The 20,253-nt window shown below is 29.7% G+C and overlaps 2 protein-coding genes across 2 annotated transcripts in view; one reads left to right on the plus strand and one right to left on the minus strand.

Moving 5' to 3' along the window:
* The window catches only part of LOC105194944, a 29,371-nt gene extending 18,590 nt beyond the window's left edge, over positions 1 to 10,781 (plus strand). The window contains exons 6-10 of the mRNA XM_039449594.1: positions 1,252 to 1,632; positions 1,972 to 2,407; positions 7,871 to 8,267; positions 9,360 to 9,633; positions 10,274 to 10,781. Coding sequence (XP_039305528.1) covers positions 1,252 to 1,632; positions 1,972 to 2,407; positions 7,871 to 8,267; positions 9,360 to 9,633; positions 10,274 to 10,636 — 1,851 coding nt within the window. The 3' untranslated portion in view covers positions 10,637 to 10,781. The remainder of the gene's footprint in view (positions 1 to 1,251; positions 1,633 to 1,971; positions 2,408 to 7,870; positions 8,268 to 9,359; positions 9,634 to 10,273) is intronic.
* Positions 1 to 20,253, minus strand: part of LOC105194942 (flotillin-2) — a 272,683-nt gene that overhangs the window by 125,815 nt on the left and 126,615 nt on the right. The gene's annotated exons all lie outside the window — the stretch shown is intronic.

Below are 20,253 nucleotides of genomic sequence, written 5' to 3' on the forward strand. Positions count from 1 at the left end.
CCTATATAGGGTTGTCTATAAAGTTGCCGATATTGGACGGGTTCCTAAATCGTATCATTTCGCATAAAAACACTTTTCGTATGATTATTTGGGAACTACATAACATTATCATTATGCTTTATTGTTCTCAACACGTTAAGAACAATAGATATTTTGTTATTAATATTTATAAAAAATCGTAACTTTGCTGCTATTTTTCGACACATTTCGTAGCTTAATTGCAAAAAAAGTAAAATAAATAACTTAGATTTTTATAATTTGTACTGTCTACAATGTTATTAAAATTAGATTAATAAAGTTCAAATATTTTTGTGGTCTTACTTGTAAATTAAATAAACAAAGTTTTACAAAATGCTTTAGTCTCCTAAATCGCACCATGTCTTAATCTCTTAAATCACACCATTCGATTGAAATTATATGTATAAAATCAATATAATAATCATACAGAACATACATTGTAACAATATTACCGTAATGTAGCAATGTTATTGTAACATTATTGAAACGTTATCAAAATAATAACATTGACGGAAATTATATTCAGTTTATGGTGTTTATTTCCAATATTAATCTAGTTTTTGCTCGAAAAGAAAGAATCTAGCAAAAAAAGTGTCGTTTTGTCTTAAAAAAAAAGAAACAAAATACTAATCTATGATGAGATTTAGAAGACTGGTTGCCTAAATCTTACTATTTAAAGGCTTATTAAAAATCTTCATTAAACAGTTATAACAATATATAAAAATCTGAAAAAAAAATGAAAACAAAATGTTATAAATATTATAACGTAAGAAAAATTAAAAATATTCCTCATAATTTCTTAATTATAAGCCTTTATGTCAAAAATGGTGCGATTTCGGTAACCCTACCCTATAACTGTTTGCTAATTTTCAAACATGATTTAATTTTCAACGGTTACTGATCCTACCATTTTGAATTCATCAATTTTAGGTTGTTCAATATCATAAAAGACTTTCATAAAAAATTAGAAAATTCGAAACTTTTTTTGAAATTTGTATCTATCTCTACCTTAAAGTAAATATTTTGTTGAAACAATTAAATTTCTTTTTTACTTAAGAAAATGTACTCTTAAATACAAATTATAGATTTACATCACGCAATGAATCAAGCTACAGCAGCTTTATCTGTTAATATTAATGTAATAGTAAAATAATATAGCAAGAGTAAGCGTTCCATTGATGGAGTTATTATATGGCGAGTGACAAATCCAACACCACGTTTTCATTGCAGTAGCACATACTATTGGTCATGTCTCTAGCTTCGACGCTTTTCTTCATCATGTTGGGATATTTTATTGTTAATATGCGTCCAGACATTGCGGACAAAGAGAATCGTCCACAAACGATCCTAATGGAAAAACTGTTGGCTCAATACGATTACGTGATAATCGGCGGAGGATCAGCAGGTGCTGTATTGGCTAATCGATTGTCGGAGGACAAAAATCGCACTGTGCTTCTGCTTGAAGCCGGCGTCGACGAAGTGCCTTGGTCCGATTTGCCCTGGTCTTTTTCTTCTCTGCAGCATACGTATATGGATTGGGATTTCGAAACAAAGTCGTCGCCAAATTATTGTTTGGCAATGCATAATCATCGATGCAAGTGGCCACGTGGCAAGGTATTATCTTAAAGAATTTACAGTAATTGACAACTGATATAATGAAGAATTAACACCATAAAATAGCCTGCTTATTGATATAACCAGCGAAGAAATCATTTTGCATGAAAGAAAACAAAAGTGCGCAATAAAATTTATTTGCATGATATTTTGCTTCGTAAAAAATGGCTTTTAAAATGATAAAGTTATTAATATGTATATATATATATATATATATTTTTTTTTTTTTCAAGTTTAAACACGCTCTCGATTTGTATCATGCATTATTGAAATTTACATTTTTTCCCCGCTGTTGTATCAAGGAAGATATCAGGGATTATTTTAAAATCCATTGTTAAGGTATTAGGTGGTACCAGCGTGTTAAATGCGATGATTTACATTCGTGGTAATCAAAGGGACTACGATTCCTGGGAGACTCTCGGTAACGTGGGATGGGATTACAAGAGCATTCTACCGTTTTTTAAGAAGTCCGAAGATATCAGAATTAAGGAACTCATCGACTCGCCTTATCACGGAAAAAACGGATACTTGACAGTGGAACATTTTAAGTATATTCCACCAATGGCCAATTATATCATTCACTCCGGTGAAGAGTTGGGATACAAAGTGTGCGATGTGAATGGTGCAAATCAGACTTGTTTCACGCATACTTTCGCTACTTTGAGGGATGGTTTGAGATGTAGCACTGCTAAAGCTTACCTCCGACCCGCCTCAAAAAGGACGAATTTGCACATCAGTTTGGGGTCGTTCGTGGAGAAGATACTAGTTAAAAAAGGTTCAGAAAATTCCTCTTTCGATTCCTTTTCTCTTTTAACAAATTATTGATCTATTATCTATTATCTATTAGTTATTAATCCGATATATACGGTTAATATATTAAACATTGCATCGATGATGTACGCAATACTATACGTAATATTATAATAGAAATACAAATAATGATTTTCGTAAAGTCATTACGGTGATTACATACAGGGTGTCAGGTAACTACCGCCCGTGGTTTTGTGGATTGATAGATCAAGTAAAACTGAGCAGAAAAGTCCTGTACCATTTTTTAATATTTGCCATAGTTAACGAAAAAAAAATTAATAAACTCTGCAAATAAGCGCGTATCACCGCGCGCAAGGACCGCCCGCCGGTTGCCGAGACGTAGGCAGCCGCAGCTGTAGGCGGCCCTAGCTGCGAGTAGCTTGTGACTTATTTTATTTACTCAACACCATAGTAGCGACGAAAATAATGAAATAAATTCAATAATGAGCCATGAGCAAGTATGAAATGGCATGGATTCAAAATTTAAATACTGAAGTGATGAAAAAATTAACGGATAGAGGTGTTGACATACCTAAGACAAAATTAGATACATATGTAAATTATTAAGAGAGAAAATTAACCAAGGTTGGGAACCAAGAAAAGAAAAGTGACAAATTCGACAGCATAAGTAATACGAGTGAGAAAAGAAATAACAGAATGGAGTATTCTTCGAAATTGGATCATAAAATTGGAGAGACAACTGGCAGGAATTCATGGAGTAAATTAAATTTTATATCAAAACCAACAAAATCACAGAAGGTAGCAATCTTCCTAACAAAAATTGATGCACAAATCTATGCAGTGGTCCGCAAGATTTGTGAACCAAAGAAACTAAAAAAGATAGCTTTACAACACACACACAAGATAGCTTTAAGACACACACACACACACACACATTACAAGAAAAATGAAAGAATACTGCCCAAGCCAAATATGACAGTATCACGAACACGTTTTCAAGAACAAAATCAAAAAAGAAATGAATCCATCACGCAATACATTGCGAAACTACGTAATTTGATAAAGAAATTCAGATTCATAGATAAAAAATAAAGCCATGAAATCAATTACTAACGCGCATTCGTAGCAAGCAGATAAAAATAGCACTGTTCGAACGAAAAATTTATCACTAGATTTGGCAATCAAGACGGTTATAGCAATCAAAGAGACTAATAAAGTAATAAAGCAGCGTAAAAACTAAAAAAGGAACAGACAGTAGAAGACAACAACACAGATAAAGGACAATCGGAGACAGAAATAAACAGAATCAACTGTCCAAAGTTTTGGAACAAGAAGCATCAAAATGCGAGATTTACAACAAACGGGATTGATCTTCAAAGGGGAAAAGGAACAAGACCGCAAAAATTTAAAAAAAAGAAGCAACGGGAACTTCGCTGTTTCTCCCACAGAAAATTTAATCATAAAAAAAAAAAAAAAAGATTTTTGACATAAGATCAAAACATGTACTCAATGCGATACTAAAAAAAACAAAAATGTTCAAACCGAGGTCAAAAACACGGAAAGCGGGACAAATGATTCAGAATTGTATAGCAATCTACATTTCATACATGACCATAATAATAAGAAATGTCATTCGATTAGCGTTAAACCACAATATTTAAAGATCCAAATAAATAAAAAATTGATAGAAATAAAAATAGACGGAAAATCGGCAATTTTTTTAATAAGGGAAAGGGTTACAAACAATGGTTTCCGTAATTAAAAATAAAACAAGTGAAACTATGTTTATACTATTATAGTATCAAAAAATATATACCGAGCGTCAAAAGGCATTTATTTGGGCAAAAAAGGAATAATAAAATATATACCTCATATAATACTTAATAATTACGATCCGGAAAAAGAAATTGTATTAGCCTGTGTCCCTTCGGGTTACGGCATTTCAATAGTTCTTTCTCATATAACCATAAAAGGGGAACGATAGCATATGTTTCGAAAACCTTATCCATGAGTGAGCGTAATTATTTATAGATAGATAAGGAAGTGCAAGCGATTATATTCGAAGTCATCAAATTTTACGATTATATTTACGGACCAGAATTTATGTTAAAAACCAATAATAGATCACTAATTTATATTTTCGAAAAGGTAAAAGGCCTTCCGCCGATAAATACGCGCAAATTACAAAAATACGCAGATTTTTTAAAAGCCTTTAATTATAAAATGTAATATGTTAAATCGAGAGACACAGATGCGTTATCCCGCTTGCTAATGTCAGAAGAGGGAAAATAAAATCATGAAAAAACAAAAAATACTTACTTAAATTATACAGCGCAAAAATCTTATTCACACTTAAACAATAAAAACAATTAAGCAAAAAACACGGAAAGATGTATTAGTAGCAAAATTTATAAGACATATAGCAAATAAGTGATCAAATAAAAAAATAATAGAGGACACATTGAAAACATTTGCATTAGAAAAAGATGCATTATCAATGGAACAAAAATATGAGGATATCGAGTTATGAACCCCAACTAAAACAATTTTAAAAGAATTACACGCTATACAAGGTGTGATCAAAAAGTAAGGTGACTTTTTGAATTTCGCGCGCTCTGTACACTCTAATTTCAAAATTTTTTTTTTGTGTTTGTACACTCGTCACGATCATATGTTCACAGTTTTGACTATATAGCATGTGTTGTTTTTATGTGAGAGGCATAAAGGTTAAACTCGTGTTTGCGTGCTCGGCGAATTTTTGCTGTTGAAAATAATGGAGCAGAGAGTTTGTATTAATTTTTGTGTAAAAAATGGTATTAAGTGTTCAAAAACTCTTGAAATGTTGACAGTGGCGTACGGTGAGTCAACTTTGAGTAAAAAAAATGTTTATAAATGGTATAAGTTATTCCAAGAGGGCCGAGAAAATGTTAACGATGAACCTCGCTCTGGACGCCCCAGCACGTCAAAAACCGACGAAAATGTTCAGGAAGTAAAAGAAATTGTGTTGAAAAATCGTCGAATCACGATTAGAGAAATAGCTGATGATCTTAACATATCGTTTGGCTCATGCCAATCAATTTTAACCGATGTTTTGGGTATGACAGCGAAATTCGTTCCAAAACTGCTTAATTTTGATCAGAAGCAGCGTCGCATGAACATCGCCCAAGACATGTTGAACAACGTCAATGATGATCCTGATCTGCTCAAAAGGGTTATAACTGGTGACGAAACATGGGTATATGGTTATGACGTCGAAACCAAAGCCCATCCCAGTGGAAGAGCCCAGGAAAGCCCAGGAGAACCGAAAAAGACACGCCAAGTTCGTTCGAATGTGAAGGTTTTGCTCACAGTTTTCTTTGATTACCATGGCGTTGTGCATCAAGAATTCCTACCATAAGGTCGTACGGTAAACAAGGAGTATTACCTTGAGGTTATGCGGCGTTTGCGTGAATCAATAAGAAAAAAACGTCCGGAAGTGTGGAAAGAAAATTCATGGATTCTGCACCATGATAATGCACCTGCGCACACGTCGTTACTAGTGAGTACTTTTTTGGCCAAAAACAATACTATCATCATGCCTCAGCCACCGTATTCACCAGACTTGGCCCCCTGCGACTTTTTCCTCTTCCCAAAATTGAAAAGGTCTATAAAAGGACGAAGATTTGCGACGATTGAGGAGATTAAGGCTGCATCGCTGGAGGAGCTCAAGGCAATACCCAAAAGTGCATTTCAGAAATGTTTTGACGACTGGAAAAAGCACTGGCACAAATGCATTGTATCAGAGGGGGATTATTTTGAAGAGGATAACATAATTTTGGACGAATAAATGAATATTTTTTTATAAAAATGAAAAGTCACCTTACTTTTTGATCACACCTCGTACACGCAAAAATTGTAAACATAAAAATGATAGCCCAATTATTTTTTTGGTGGCCGAATATCGATAGTAATATTGAAAAAATAGCGCAAAGTTGTGAAGAATGTAGATAAGTGGAAGAAAACCTAAGAAAAACTGAACTAAATCCTTGGAAATAACCGGAAAAACCATAGCAACAAATTCATATACTAATTTCATAGAGTATATTTTTGCAGGGTATACTTTTCTATTAGTAATCAATGCGCGAACCAAATGGTCAGAGGTAGTCCGCATGAAAAGAACAACGGCAAAAGAAATGGTGGAAATTTTTAGGGAAATTTTTTCACGAAATGATCTTCCACTATAATTAATTAGCGACAACAGACCGCAATATATAAATTGAGACTTTACATCTTTTATGAAAAACTGGGAGTTAAGCAAATATTTTCATCCGTAAAACACTCATCTTCGAACGATGCTGCGAAAATTTTCGTTAAAATTTACAAACGCAAATTAAAAATATTATTGAAAAAAATAGTACGTCAGCTAAATCTAGACAAAATTTAAGACAAATTTCTTGCTACATGTGACTTTCGCAATAGATAGTTGATGACGTTCGGATAAATCAGATATATAAGTAAAACGTATAATAATCTTAAAATGTTCGAGTTAGTGAGACCAAGGGCCGAATACAATTAAAGAGCGGAGATAATTGAAGCGCTTCGCACCAGATATTCGTCGACCGAAATTATTCGGTTCTTTAGGTACACAAGATCGACGTTTTACGACATCGCGCAAAAGTATGCAAACGCGGAGAAAGTTCCGAAGAAGAGATTCTGCTAAGGAGTTCTCGGCGAGGCACAGTCAAGAGAGAAAACTGCAAGAACACTGGCTGTCATCCAAAAATTTCGAAAGCTCATTTTGGAAGATACAGAGATGTCGCTTAAAAAATTAGCAACCATTTTGGGAATGAATGAGGCCATGTCGGATCGCTAAAGAAAATCTGAAATATTTTTCAACAAGACGACGGCTTACGCAAGCTATTTAATGTAAAACTGGCTTTCCGATAACGTAAACGCAATTTGGTCCAAGAAATTCTGACCTCCCAATAGTCCAGATTTAACCCTCTCCCCCCTAAATTATTATATTTGACGTTATTAAAAGGGTATCTAACAAGGCACTCCTATGTGGCAATCCTTCAGGACGCTATTGAGGCAGCAATAAATTTGGATAAGAGGCAGTTGAAGAGAGCATGCTCGTACTTTAGGCAAAAAAAGATCGAAAAAGTGATCGCAAAAAATGGGAATTATATTGAATAATAACTTAGGAAGAACCTCTTAAGTAATGTACGAAACAATTTTTTTGTAATTTCAAGTTTTTTCTAAATAAAACAGTATTTTAATAAACTGTGTATTTTGTCGGGATTTAGCTGACGCAACCTGTATATAAATTACTTATTTTTATAACGTTTTTAACAATATTATTTCTTGAATAAATTTGCATGAATATTTTTTTTGTAGCTTTAAATCTTTGAAGTTGTCAAAAGTAATAGTTTTAATAGAATTTTGATGTATGTATCGCGTATGTAAAGATGAAGTGACCTGTTTGCAGATGACACATCGAAGAGAGTACATGGAGTGTTGTTTCGCAAAGACGATAAACATTTCGTAGCAGGCGCAAAACGCGAAGTAATTCTATCCGCTGGTACAATACAATCGCCGCAACTATTGATGCTGTCAGGAATCGGGCCGATGCACCATCTTGAGGATATGAAGATACCTGTGGTGCATCATGCACCCGGTGTAGGCCAAAATCTTCAAGATCATGTGGGAATGTCCGGAATAATCTATATTATCGATCCTCCACACGGTATATCAGAGCAAAACAAATTCACTATAAAACTATCTCAAGTTAGAAAGTTGAAAAGCATCCAAGAAATGATATTAAACAAATCTGGTCCGTTGTACACTACAATATATAGTGCCGGAACAGGATTTATTAATACCAAGTAAGCAATATTGAATTTAAAGGACTTAAAATTATTTAGATAAAGATAAGATAAAGTACATGTAAACGTATCTTAGGTAAGATATAAAAAATTTAATTCTTTAGACATATTTAATTTGGATTGATTTTAAATATAAAAAATTAAAGATATTACTGTAATACTTGATTTTTTGATACAATAATCTTTTTTGAGCACACACACTTAGTGCTCTTTTTTATTTTTCTTAAAAAAGGTAATTTTGTTTAGATATAAAAACATTTAAATACTGCTAATGATTACTGACGATATTAATCTACAAATTTTGATTTTCTTGTGTGTTCTAAAAAACTCATCACTTCCATTACTATTAGAAGTTGATTTATTTTTAGAGAATTGTAACTTTGAAATAACAGTGCCATTTTTTTCAAAAGTGCCAAATAAAAATATTTTTATACAACTCCATGCAATTTATAATACTTTAAATTACCAATTTACCTAGATTTAAATTAAATTGGATGCATTGGCAGACAAAGTGCTTCTTACAGATTTTTAAATGGATTGTTAAACTGAAAACGAAGTCGATTTTCACTAACATATTAAGTTTCTGTAATAATTGCAATTTAATGTGCAAAGAATGAATCTTTTCAATATATTTGAAATTTTTTGTAAACAAGATTAACATTATCTTGAAATTTTAATTAAAAATCGTGAGTTTATTGTTCACACATCACTTATAAAATACTCTATATTTTTATTTAAATATCTTATTTTTAGCCATGTTATGGTATATGGTTATATTATCAAAGGTGGAAAAACTATTTTAGCAAAATTTAAATCCTTTATAATGTGAAAGTCAAAAAGTAAGATGTCGAAAAAAATATTGAAAGTAAAAAATACATTTTATAGAGGATGGACAATACATTCATGTCTTCTGAACAGAATTACAAGATAACGTTATTATTTATTATAAAAAATTTTATACGTGTACCGCAAAAATTTATTAGGTTCAATTTTCGATTGTAGCAAAATGAAGTTTAAATTATATTAAACTATATTTACAAAATAAAATTGTTTAATGACAATAATTTGTTTGAAATAATTTTTATGCTGCAGATATGCAAACGGGATTGATTATCCGGATGTACAGTTGATATTCTCGGCTTTCTCAGATTACGGAATTTTCACAGCTCATTCATACGGAATTGAATCTAGTACTATCAGCAGATTGTATAAAAATATCACAGAAGATACTCAAGCTTTCGGAGTTTTTCCAATTCTTTTAAGACCACGCAGTAAAGGTTTCATCGAGCTCAAATCAGCAGATCCAAATGAAGCTCCCGCTATTACTCCAAATTATTTCGAAGATCCTCGTGATCTCCAAGTTCTAGTACGTTTTTGTTGCAAAATAGTGCAAAATATTTCTTGCAACTAATAACTAATTAGCAAGGATGACAGATCAATCGTGGCGAGTGGCAAAAGATCTTTGATTCATGAAAGCTAACTTAAATTTACTAGCAATAAACGATCATAGATTGGTAAAACAATATTTTGTCCGAATTACAAATGAATACCAAGATAATAAATCGCAGGTAAAAATCTTAGTCATGAATGAAGTCTCTAAAAGGTAACCTTGATGAAAAATCCCAGAATTCTTCATTCATTTTGCACAGTGTCAATATAAATTTTATAACTTTTTAGAAAATTTCTACAATTTTTTTGTAAGAATTAGAATATATTTTAGAAATATTAAAAAAATAAATCTGAATATTTTTCAGCTTTTTCAAATCAATGTAATATCCGAAACATTAATAAAATTTAAAATAATTAAGTCTCTTTTCTAGAAATTTTCATAAATTAAAAAAAAAAAATTCTCAAAAAAATTTTTGGTTAATATTGATTCATTTATAGTAATATTAATTCTTTCTCTCGAGAATAAAAATATTAATATCAAAGAAAAGCAATTCAAGATTCCATTACATAAAAATGTATTATTGATAGAAGTTTGAAAGATTGTATTGATTTTACAGGTGGAAGGCGTAAGATTTATAGAAAAAATTAGTAACACTCGTCTCATGCGGAAGTTAAATGCCCGGCCAAATCCAAAACTGATACCAGGATGTTCGCAGTTTAATGGCTCAACGGATGAGTATTGGATGTGCTACGCACGACATTTTACATCGACGATATTCCATCCAGTTGGCACCTGCAAAATGGGTCCTGCCAATGATCCCTATGCCGTCGTTGACGCTAGATTAAGAGTACACGGAATCGTGGGATTGCGAGTAATTGATGCGTCGATTATGCCAAATATAGTTTCAGGGAATACTAACGCACCGACAATTATGATAGCTGAAAAAGGTGCCAATATGATAAAAGAAGATTGGTCATGATTCGCTAAAGATTGCGTTTTGCAAGAGATCGAAAGAATGAAAAAGTAGCTTTCATGTTAATATACAATAGTAAAAAAAGACCACTGATACTGATATATCATTTTGTTTCGGCTAAGATTTAAACTTCCCAGCAAACGGAAATAAATTCAAAATATTTAAAATGGATAGAAATCTTCTCATAATTGCGAGAGTAGCTATCTTCGTCTTGATTGAATTTTGACAGCTATATATTGACAGCTGTGACAAAAAGTAATGTGGATTCTTTTTAATGATAAATTTGTAATTTATAAATTATGTAATATCAAAAGCTTTGTAGCGTGCACCTGCTTTGTCTAATGGATTCAAAAAATCAAGAATTTGGATTCATCAATGATCATACGAATTTATTTATATCCAATTAAAGTTTGAGAATTCTTTGAAACCATTTTAATGCCAATTTCCATGAAATGAGAGTAAAATTATGCGATTTCTATTTTTTTCAGTTTAAAAAAGTTATGTAGACTATATAATCCATTTTAGTCCATGAAACAAGATTGAGGTTAAGTGATTTGTATTTTTTTAATCTAAAAAAAGTTTTCGCAACTCATCCAATCCATTTTAATCTATGGCATAGGATTGAAATGACTTAATTGCTGTCTTTTAATCCAAAATGTATTCAAATAAATTAAAATAAATTACGAATTTTCAATCTATTTTCGTTTACTGGATTAGGATTTTTCGTTCTTAGTACTTAAGAATCTGTACCACTGCTCTGTTGTCATAAGTTATTTCGGTCATACACTAATCGGTTGTAAACTGGATGTAATTGTCATAAATTATTTGTAATAAAATTTACCTATGTACTGTAGCTGAAGTACTAATTTCATTGAAAATTAATTGCATAAATATTATTGTCGTAATGATATAAACTATTTTATAGTTATTGTAACTAAAACTTTATTTTCAATAATTTTTTAAAATAATTTATTGAACTATATATGTACATTAATATAAAACTTATATTGTGATCACTTTTAAATAATGTCATCGCTATAAATTTTACTGATTGTGAGTAAAATATTAAGGGAACCTAAAGTTACCGATCAAATGTTATTAATCTTTTTACACATTATTTTTCGAATTGCCTTTAGAAGGTTTCAAAATCCTGTAGAATTAAAGTTTAAGTACTAATGTAATCCTTTATACAAAACCCTAGCGACTTTATGTCAAGAACGAAAAAAGTGTTTAAATTAGATCTTTTCTACCTCTAGACCTATCAACGTGTGCAAACATTTGCTTGAACAAAAATTTTACAGGGTGTTTGTACAAAATGAAAACAACTCGAACTACAGATTATCTTAAAATGTTGAATTCTCAGATTTAAGCTCGATTACATAATAAAAAAAATTGATGCGAAAAAGATTTATACGTATTTCCTTGATGAAAGTTCCAGATAGGAATTTAACACAAACTTTTTCGAGCCATGCTGAAATCTGTGTCCGTTCTAAACCAAGATTATCCAAATCAAATTTGTAACCTTTTTCAATCCGTTCATCAACTCTAAGTTTTATCCGCTTGAATCCGTAATACAGCCAAGAAAATAATTTCAATCTGTACGTCCTTTTCAATTTTAATCCGAATGAATCCTACACCAATTCAAAACAGTCATTTAACCCTTTTTAATCCGTAAGTCCAATTCGAATAAATCCGAGGCTCGTCCAAACAAAATTTTCAATTCATTTTAACCCATGCGGTTCCTCAAGGTTCAATCAAAATAAATTCAAAATAAACTTTAAAACTTTTTCAATCCGTGCATCCAATCCGAACGAATCCGAGACTCGTACGAACATAGTTTTCAGTCCTTCTTAATCTATGCAATTTCTCAAGATTCAATCAGAATAAATCCACCAATAATCCGAAACAAGTTTCCCAGCAAACAAAAATGGATCCAAAAAAATTAAGAATTTGGATTCGGCAATGACCACACAAATCCATTTTTATCTAATTAAAATTTAAGAATTCCTCGAATCTATTTTAATCCATAAAATAAGGTTGAAATTACAGAATTTCCATTTTTTTCTATCCAAAAAAGTTATGCGCGCTATATAATTCATTTAGTGAAATAGAATTGAAATAAAAGTGATTTTAATTTTTTTAAACTAAAAGGAGTTTTTGCATGTCATCCATCTTAATCCATGACATAAAATTGAAATGATTTAACTGCTATCTTTTAATCTAAAATATATTCAAATAAGTTAAAATGGATTACAAATATTTAATCCATTTTCATTTACTGGGTTTCTAACTTTTTTAATCCGTGCTTCACATCCAAATAATTCCAGTTCTCATCACCCGGTACGTAAAATCTACGTTCTATCCACGTATTTTACATAGAATACGTGGATAGGATTTTCTAATAGTATATCTTGACTCTGATTCAGTATATATTGACTATTTGAACCTTTTGCGTATGCATGCTCTTTTGATTTTAAAGTACAAGATTTTTTGCTTGAGTACAGTTACTGTTCAGAAAGTTAAATATTATCGATAGACGTAATAGATCTGTAGATGAAAAAACCCCGGTCTATATTCCAATAAGCAGCCAATATTTTTTAAATGTTTTTTTTACTATTTTTTAATAAAAATTTCTTCATACTTAATTTAATTATTGTATTTATATTAACATACATTTTCTAATTGCATTGTCATTTAAACAAATAACAGAAAAGTTATTCCAGATGCTATTCCGCATTTGTGAAAATCGGTAAAAAAACTAGAATTTTATATAGTTTTTATGTTTATATAAATAATATGCTTTAATTATACATGTGTTTCGATAACATATATAGACCTGATCTATCAGTTATATACGCGTATTAACACAAAATTTTTACAGATCATTACAAAGGATCAATTCGCAGCAATCGCAGAGGTCAAGCATCGTTCGCCGCGGTTACGACTTGGACGGGTGGCCGCTTGAGAATTTCAGAAAAAAAAAATTCTTGAGAAACTTTTTTTTTATTACAAAAAATGTTTTCTAAAATGTTACAAAAATATTGTTTTGTTTACTGAGATTATGTGGTGTAATGATATAATATACAAGATGTATAAAAAGTGTGGAAACTCCTAAATATTTCCGTTTCCTTGCATTTTACAAGAAAATATTTTAGATAAAAATTGTAGGGTTTCAACAGATTTATTTACTGATCTTATTAATTTGACATTGGATGGCGTCGCCAAGGTCACATCAAAATTAAATTAACTTTTTTAAATGAAACATCCTATTTTTGATTCTAGAATCTAATAGCTGGTGTCAAGACCTTTCCAAAATCCTACAAGAAAGTTTATTTTCGCTGAGTTTTTTCCGAGTTGTGAGGCTTGAAAGCTACAGTGTAACTTTCAAACAACTCGGAAAGTACTTAACAAAAATAAACTTATTTATAGTGTTTTGGAAAGCTCTCGAAATCAACTACAAGAAAATTCAATAAAAAATATAGAATGTTAGGGAAGTACCGATAATCTAACATTATATCTTTTATTACATTTTCTTGTAGTAAATTTAATGTGATTTTAATGTAACCTTGGCGATGCCATCTAAGGTCAAACTGATAAAATCAGTAAGTAAATCTTTTAAAACCCTACAACTTTTGTCTGAAACATTTTCTTGTAAAATGCAAGGGAACAGAAATATTTAAGGGTTTCCACACTTTTTATACATCCTGTATATTCTTATCAGGCATTCGGTTTAGATGGAATTCAGTCGGACTGGAATTTCTTCGTCGACTTCGGAATATATCGGATTCAATCAAATGCTATTCCTATTTTTCATGGATTCACTCGGTATAAAATTGACTCGTTCGAGTTCAAATTTTGAACTAAAATAGATTCAGACCGATAGAAATTTTCCTATCCGAATTCTTCCGATACTTTCATCAGGGTTAGGCATGGTTATGATCAGCGACATTGACCCCTATTACACCTTATTAGGTTTTCAAGCAAATTATTTAAACTTCAACTAAAAAATATTGTGATAAATACAACCAAAAATATTAAAAAGTTATTTACGAAGTAAGATTGAAAAGTTCTCGAGCTAATCAATACATTTATGGACATAATGCGCAGTACCTATTACTTTCACACATCAATTACTTAAATATAACTATAATAAAATATAATTATATAAATTTTTGATAACATTATATCATATATAATACACAAAGGCTTGTACTTTTCAAGCCTTTTATATTTCAATAATAGAAAAAATACCTATTAATAAAAAAATACATACATGATTCTAGTTGCGAAGAAAAAACATTCATAATAAATTATTTCATTATAATAACGCTTAAAGAGTTATATACGCCTAGAAAAAGTTTGAAAAGTAAAAAATAGCCCTACATTCATCAATTTTTTTTCTCCAAATGTATTAGCGAAGTTTGTACTAATACTTTATATAAGGTTTTATTAATAAAATGTAATTATTTTATTTAAAAATATTAAAAAGTAAGATCTATATCGCCATAAGCATCAGGCATGTTAGCTGCTGTAGCTGTCTGCAATAGCCACTATATAATTTATGCACAGTCATCCGAAATGCAATAAATTCTTAAAATATATATCGATAAATCTAGTCTTTCTTGATTTTAAACTCGCGTTTATTGCAAAATGGCGCATATTTGAATATAAAAGTACAAATTATCGCCTACAAATCAATGTTTTTTAGTTATAAAGAAACCAAGCTCTATAAAAAAAAAATTTCTACGACAAAGACTGCATAGTTTTATGCTGAATAAATAAAAAAAAATCCAAGTCTGATTCATCCATTTATTTTCGAGATATTTTGGGTACCGATGTAAGAAACACTGTTTTGAGAAAAAACGCATTTAAAATCAAGCGACGTTCACCAGGTAATTATAATAATCATATTTTTAACACTTTTTTATTTTTCAAACTTGTAACTTTAAGAAACTATTCTTAAAATATCAGATTATAAGAACGTGCAAAAAATGAAAAATTAATTTTTTTACCCACTTAAGTATATATATAACCTCTTAATAAATACACTCAATTATGCCCATAATAATCAATTTCATTACAATTTACTATTTTATCTTGTTGCTATATTACTTTTGTTATTTTTAATTTAGATATTTCAAAATCATTTTCGTATTCAGTCAGTCAGTAACTTAAAAAAATCAAATAATAAACAATTTTATAACTTGCTAATATTTTTTGGATCTACTATTAAAAATTTTTATATTTGAATCTCATTTTTATAGTACTTTTGTATTTAACAATCACTCAAATATTTAAATATAATTAAACTATATAATATAATATAATACAATATAATACAATATGTCCTATTTCTAAAAAAAATCATATCTGAAAAGATTAAACAAAAGTTGAAAACAAAACTTTGAAAACAAGTACAAATTAGGAAGAGTTTTCTATATGATGATTAGCATAGAAGCAGTTTATATATTTTTTGTTGTAATAATTTTATTTTTCATAAGATAATAAAAAACAAACATCTGACAAACAAGCCTAAAAACAAACATAGTAGACAATAATACTACATTTTTTTTACTTTTCTTTTCATATGAGTTTCATCTATATAAAATACCAACAAGTTAATGTTTACGAGAGTTCTTAGAAACCTTTTACTTCGACAAAAGATCGTTTTTTTCCGATTTGTATAAATATCTAATGCTGTTCCACAAAATGCAACGTGTAGCACGACAATAGCTGTATTCCGATGTACATTGCTAGTACTGATAATCTGTAACACATGTTACGTGAATTATAGATTTTCAATAGTGATCATGCATATCAGAACACAATCCTCTTGGACTAGGATTAATAGATAAAGTTAACGTTTATGAATTTTTCAGTTATTTAAACAGATATTTTTATATTAATAAACAGCAATATTTAGTTTCAGAGAAATAAGAGAGAGTCGCTTTAGAAGACTTGTGTCAGTATCGGCAACTTCTCTATATATTTAATTCGCATCATTAGATATACGATACGTGCTGTCAATATCGCATCGATTGACGAATAAATAATTTTGACATTACGATAAGGAATTCTTTAAGCTCATCTGTCGTTAAAAATTAATAGCAATCGTATCATATAAACCGGAAAACACATATAATGCAGAATATAAATTGTATCCCGCAGTACGTATTGTATCTGTGCGTTTCAATAATGCGACTGCTTAAAAAACTTATCACAGGCACAAAACACATTATCGAAAAATAAATGCAAATCGACATATGCTCTTAATTTTTTATATTTGCTTTCATGCTTTGTTTTTAACTTCTAAAGGACAAGAAGCTGATATATCACTGCACTGAATCTTAGCTTTTTCATTACCATAGCATCTATCATTCATTATCATAGCATATATCTCAAGTTTTAAATTAAGAATAATAGAAGTAATTCCAAAATCAAGTCCTCTAAAGATTAAAATTTTTAGGACAAATTACTATTAAAATAGCAAGTGTCATTTTTATTGCTATATTAATGGTGTATAAATATTTGTTCTTTAGTTTACATTATCTCCATTCTTGCTGATTCGAAAAATTGTTGCTATAATAATAATAAATGTATAATGTTAGGTATGCAGAGTGTACATATAAAACGTAAATCAAAAATGATATATTATACGACACGTACAGGTTTGCTCATGAGTGCACATTGCGCTGGAAAATGTGCAGACTTTCAATTTTTGGTAATTTAACTAAAGATAACGGCGAGAAACAACATGATAATTCACGGCATATGTCCTTGCAATTACGCATCTTTAAAAATAACAAAAAAGACATCGCACAAATATAATGATAGCGAAAAAAGAAATAAAAATAACTTGTAATTACAATTTGATAACAAATTATTATTCTAATTAAATATAAAAGAAAAGAAAAAGTGTGTGTGTGCGCAAGCGTGTGCGCGTTTCCAAGTATACTTGGAAAATTTAGACGTTACACATTACAATAAAAGTACATTACTAGAACTTTTTTTATTATTTAATATTTGTGATAAGTCTTTGCATACCTGATAATGAGACAAAACGCGTTTAAGCGATTTAAATTTACACGAATACTCCCGGGATATGCCTCCTCAAAATATTTCAAACTCATGCCATTCTCTGGTAGCCAGTGTTGCGCACAGATAAAATTAAAAGAAGATAAGATTAACATTTACTCTGTCGCAATTTTTTGTTCCTTACTCAACATCGTGGGGCCATTCCCGTTTTACGTTTCTATTAAAAAATATACCATAATGAGATGCTTTTCAACCATAATTTTACTTAGTTTCAATCTTCTATACATTTGAAAAGTAAAATAGCATTTCCAATTAGTAAAACTGTGTAAGTTTGGCAAATATGTGAAAAAAGTTATGGCAAATGTAAGACAACTTTTGAAAAATCATAACTTTCTTAAAAATTACAATAAACTAATTAAAAAGAAAATTAAAGTTAAAAGATCATATTCCCGATAAAAAATTTTTTGTATAAAATTATATATAGTTCTATATAGTTATACATAATGTATATCAAATATGTCCATACATATTAAAATATATATTATTATATATAATTATAGTTTTTAAATTTTAAAATGATTAAATTTATATAAATAAAAACTAAAAAAATTATTTATTACTCTATCTAAATTATTTTAAAATAATTTTGCTCTCGAACAAAACAATTTAGGATACAAAAACAATATATTCATATTAAGCAATAATAATTTAAATTAGCTCACTTAAAAAGACCTGTGTCCACGATGATAAAAATCGATCTCACACGAAGAGAGAATCGAGCTAACAGCATTTATACAATTCCACCAACTGACTAATACAATTAGTACATTCTCTTTTCATTCAAGACTTAGACCAATTTCTAGCATCGTAGGCACAAGATTTAAAAGTCATATACATAGTCATTTATCCTCAGAATCAGGTTTTGAGCTAGATTCAAATTTAGTATATCTCAGATTTATCATAACTATGAATACAGCTCTAAATATAATCACACAAATAACCAAAAAAGCATCAAATAAAGCAACGCAGTTTTATAAAAACTGAAAATGTATTTACAATATATATATAAAACAATAATAGGTAACAAAGCTTCAATCTCGATCATATTTGACGCTTTTTAAATATATTCATATATTTTTATGTGTAAATCTTTATTTCTTAAAAATAACAATTTTGTAAGAGTTTTTTAAATAATTCAATCTGACGAAAAAAGTTCTTTTGTTTTAGAATAATACGCAAATAAAAATTAAAGTTAAAAAATATAGAAAACATATATATGTATATATATATATAAAACTCATACTGTGATGATTCACAAAGTTTCTAGAGATAAGAATTTTAGAACCATTCATAGTTTAAAGTCAAATTTTATAGTGCGCTATTATTTGGATCCATGCAATCTATGTTATTACTTCAAAAAATTATCTTGTTATAGTAAACAGTAACTTGAAAATTGAAACTAAGAACGATACTTCATACTTATTTTTATTAACATTAAGGTAAATAATTTTAAAAAATAACACTTATCTAAGATAAAAATAGAGATAATACATTTTAATAATCTAGATAATGATGAAGAGATTTCTTTATTCAGATAATTTTATATAGATAACAAAAAATGCCGCTGATAACTTTGCGTTAACAATGGCGTTTGACCTATCATTACAGTAAACATCACGACCACTAAAATGTAAATACGTATTACTTTAAAAATCCACACGTGCGTGCGTATTTACTCTAAAATTATAATATAATAACGCGTGATCACTGTGCATCATGTGTGTTGTTGAGTTAGGTTCTCTTCCTCTACCGCACGAGTACCCGATATCTTGGTGCTCGCCTTTATATATTCGAAATGTAAATCGTGACAGTTCATTTTCTTCTTATAAACCAGTATAAATTCTTGCACTACCTGTGCGCAACAGTAACAATAAGCTGAAGCTAGGAATCTCGCGATACCAGGCGAAGGTATCACATTCGAGGTAAAAAATAAGCATTTTTATTTATAGAGAAATAGTTTGAAAGAAATGTTAAAAGTAGCTGTTTTTCAGAAACTTTTTAAGAAAAAAGTAATAAATCTAATAAAAAAAATTTTTTTTATTAAATATACATTATATGTACTTTCACTTACTATTTAAAAAAATTGTACGGATTATTAAAATGTATTTTGCAATGATCATTGTAATATTTCACAGAATGTTCTAAAAGCGAAAATGCTTTGTAAATCTTGAAAAAAAATTTAATTTTCTTCTAGAATTTTTTTGTTAACAATAAATCCGATAAGAATTCCTGGCAATTATTTGATGTAAAAAACGTGTTTTTGTTTGAAATGTATTTTTGTTAATTAAAAAGTATACAGACATTTTTATTATAAAATCTTACGTTCATTAAGTAATGAATAAAATGCTGTAGAAATTTTAATCAAATTGATCAAATACTTTCTGAGATATCATGATTACTAATTTTGAAAATACTGTTTTGGACAAATGGAAAAAAAAGATCAATGCTCGTTAACACAGTTTTCACAATTTCGGCAATTCAACATTTTAAACAATTAATAATGATTAAACCGTACTAATGTAAAACAA

The sequence above is a fragment of the Solenopsis invicta genome, chromosome 5 (assembly GCF_016802725.1).
Source record: "Solenopsis invicta isolate M01_SB chromosome 5, UNIL_Sinv_3.0, whole genome shotgun sequence".
NCBI classification, from domain to species: Eukaryota; Metazoa; Arthropoda; class Insecta; order Hymenoptera; family Formicidae; genus Solenopsis; species Solenopsis invicta.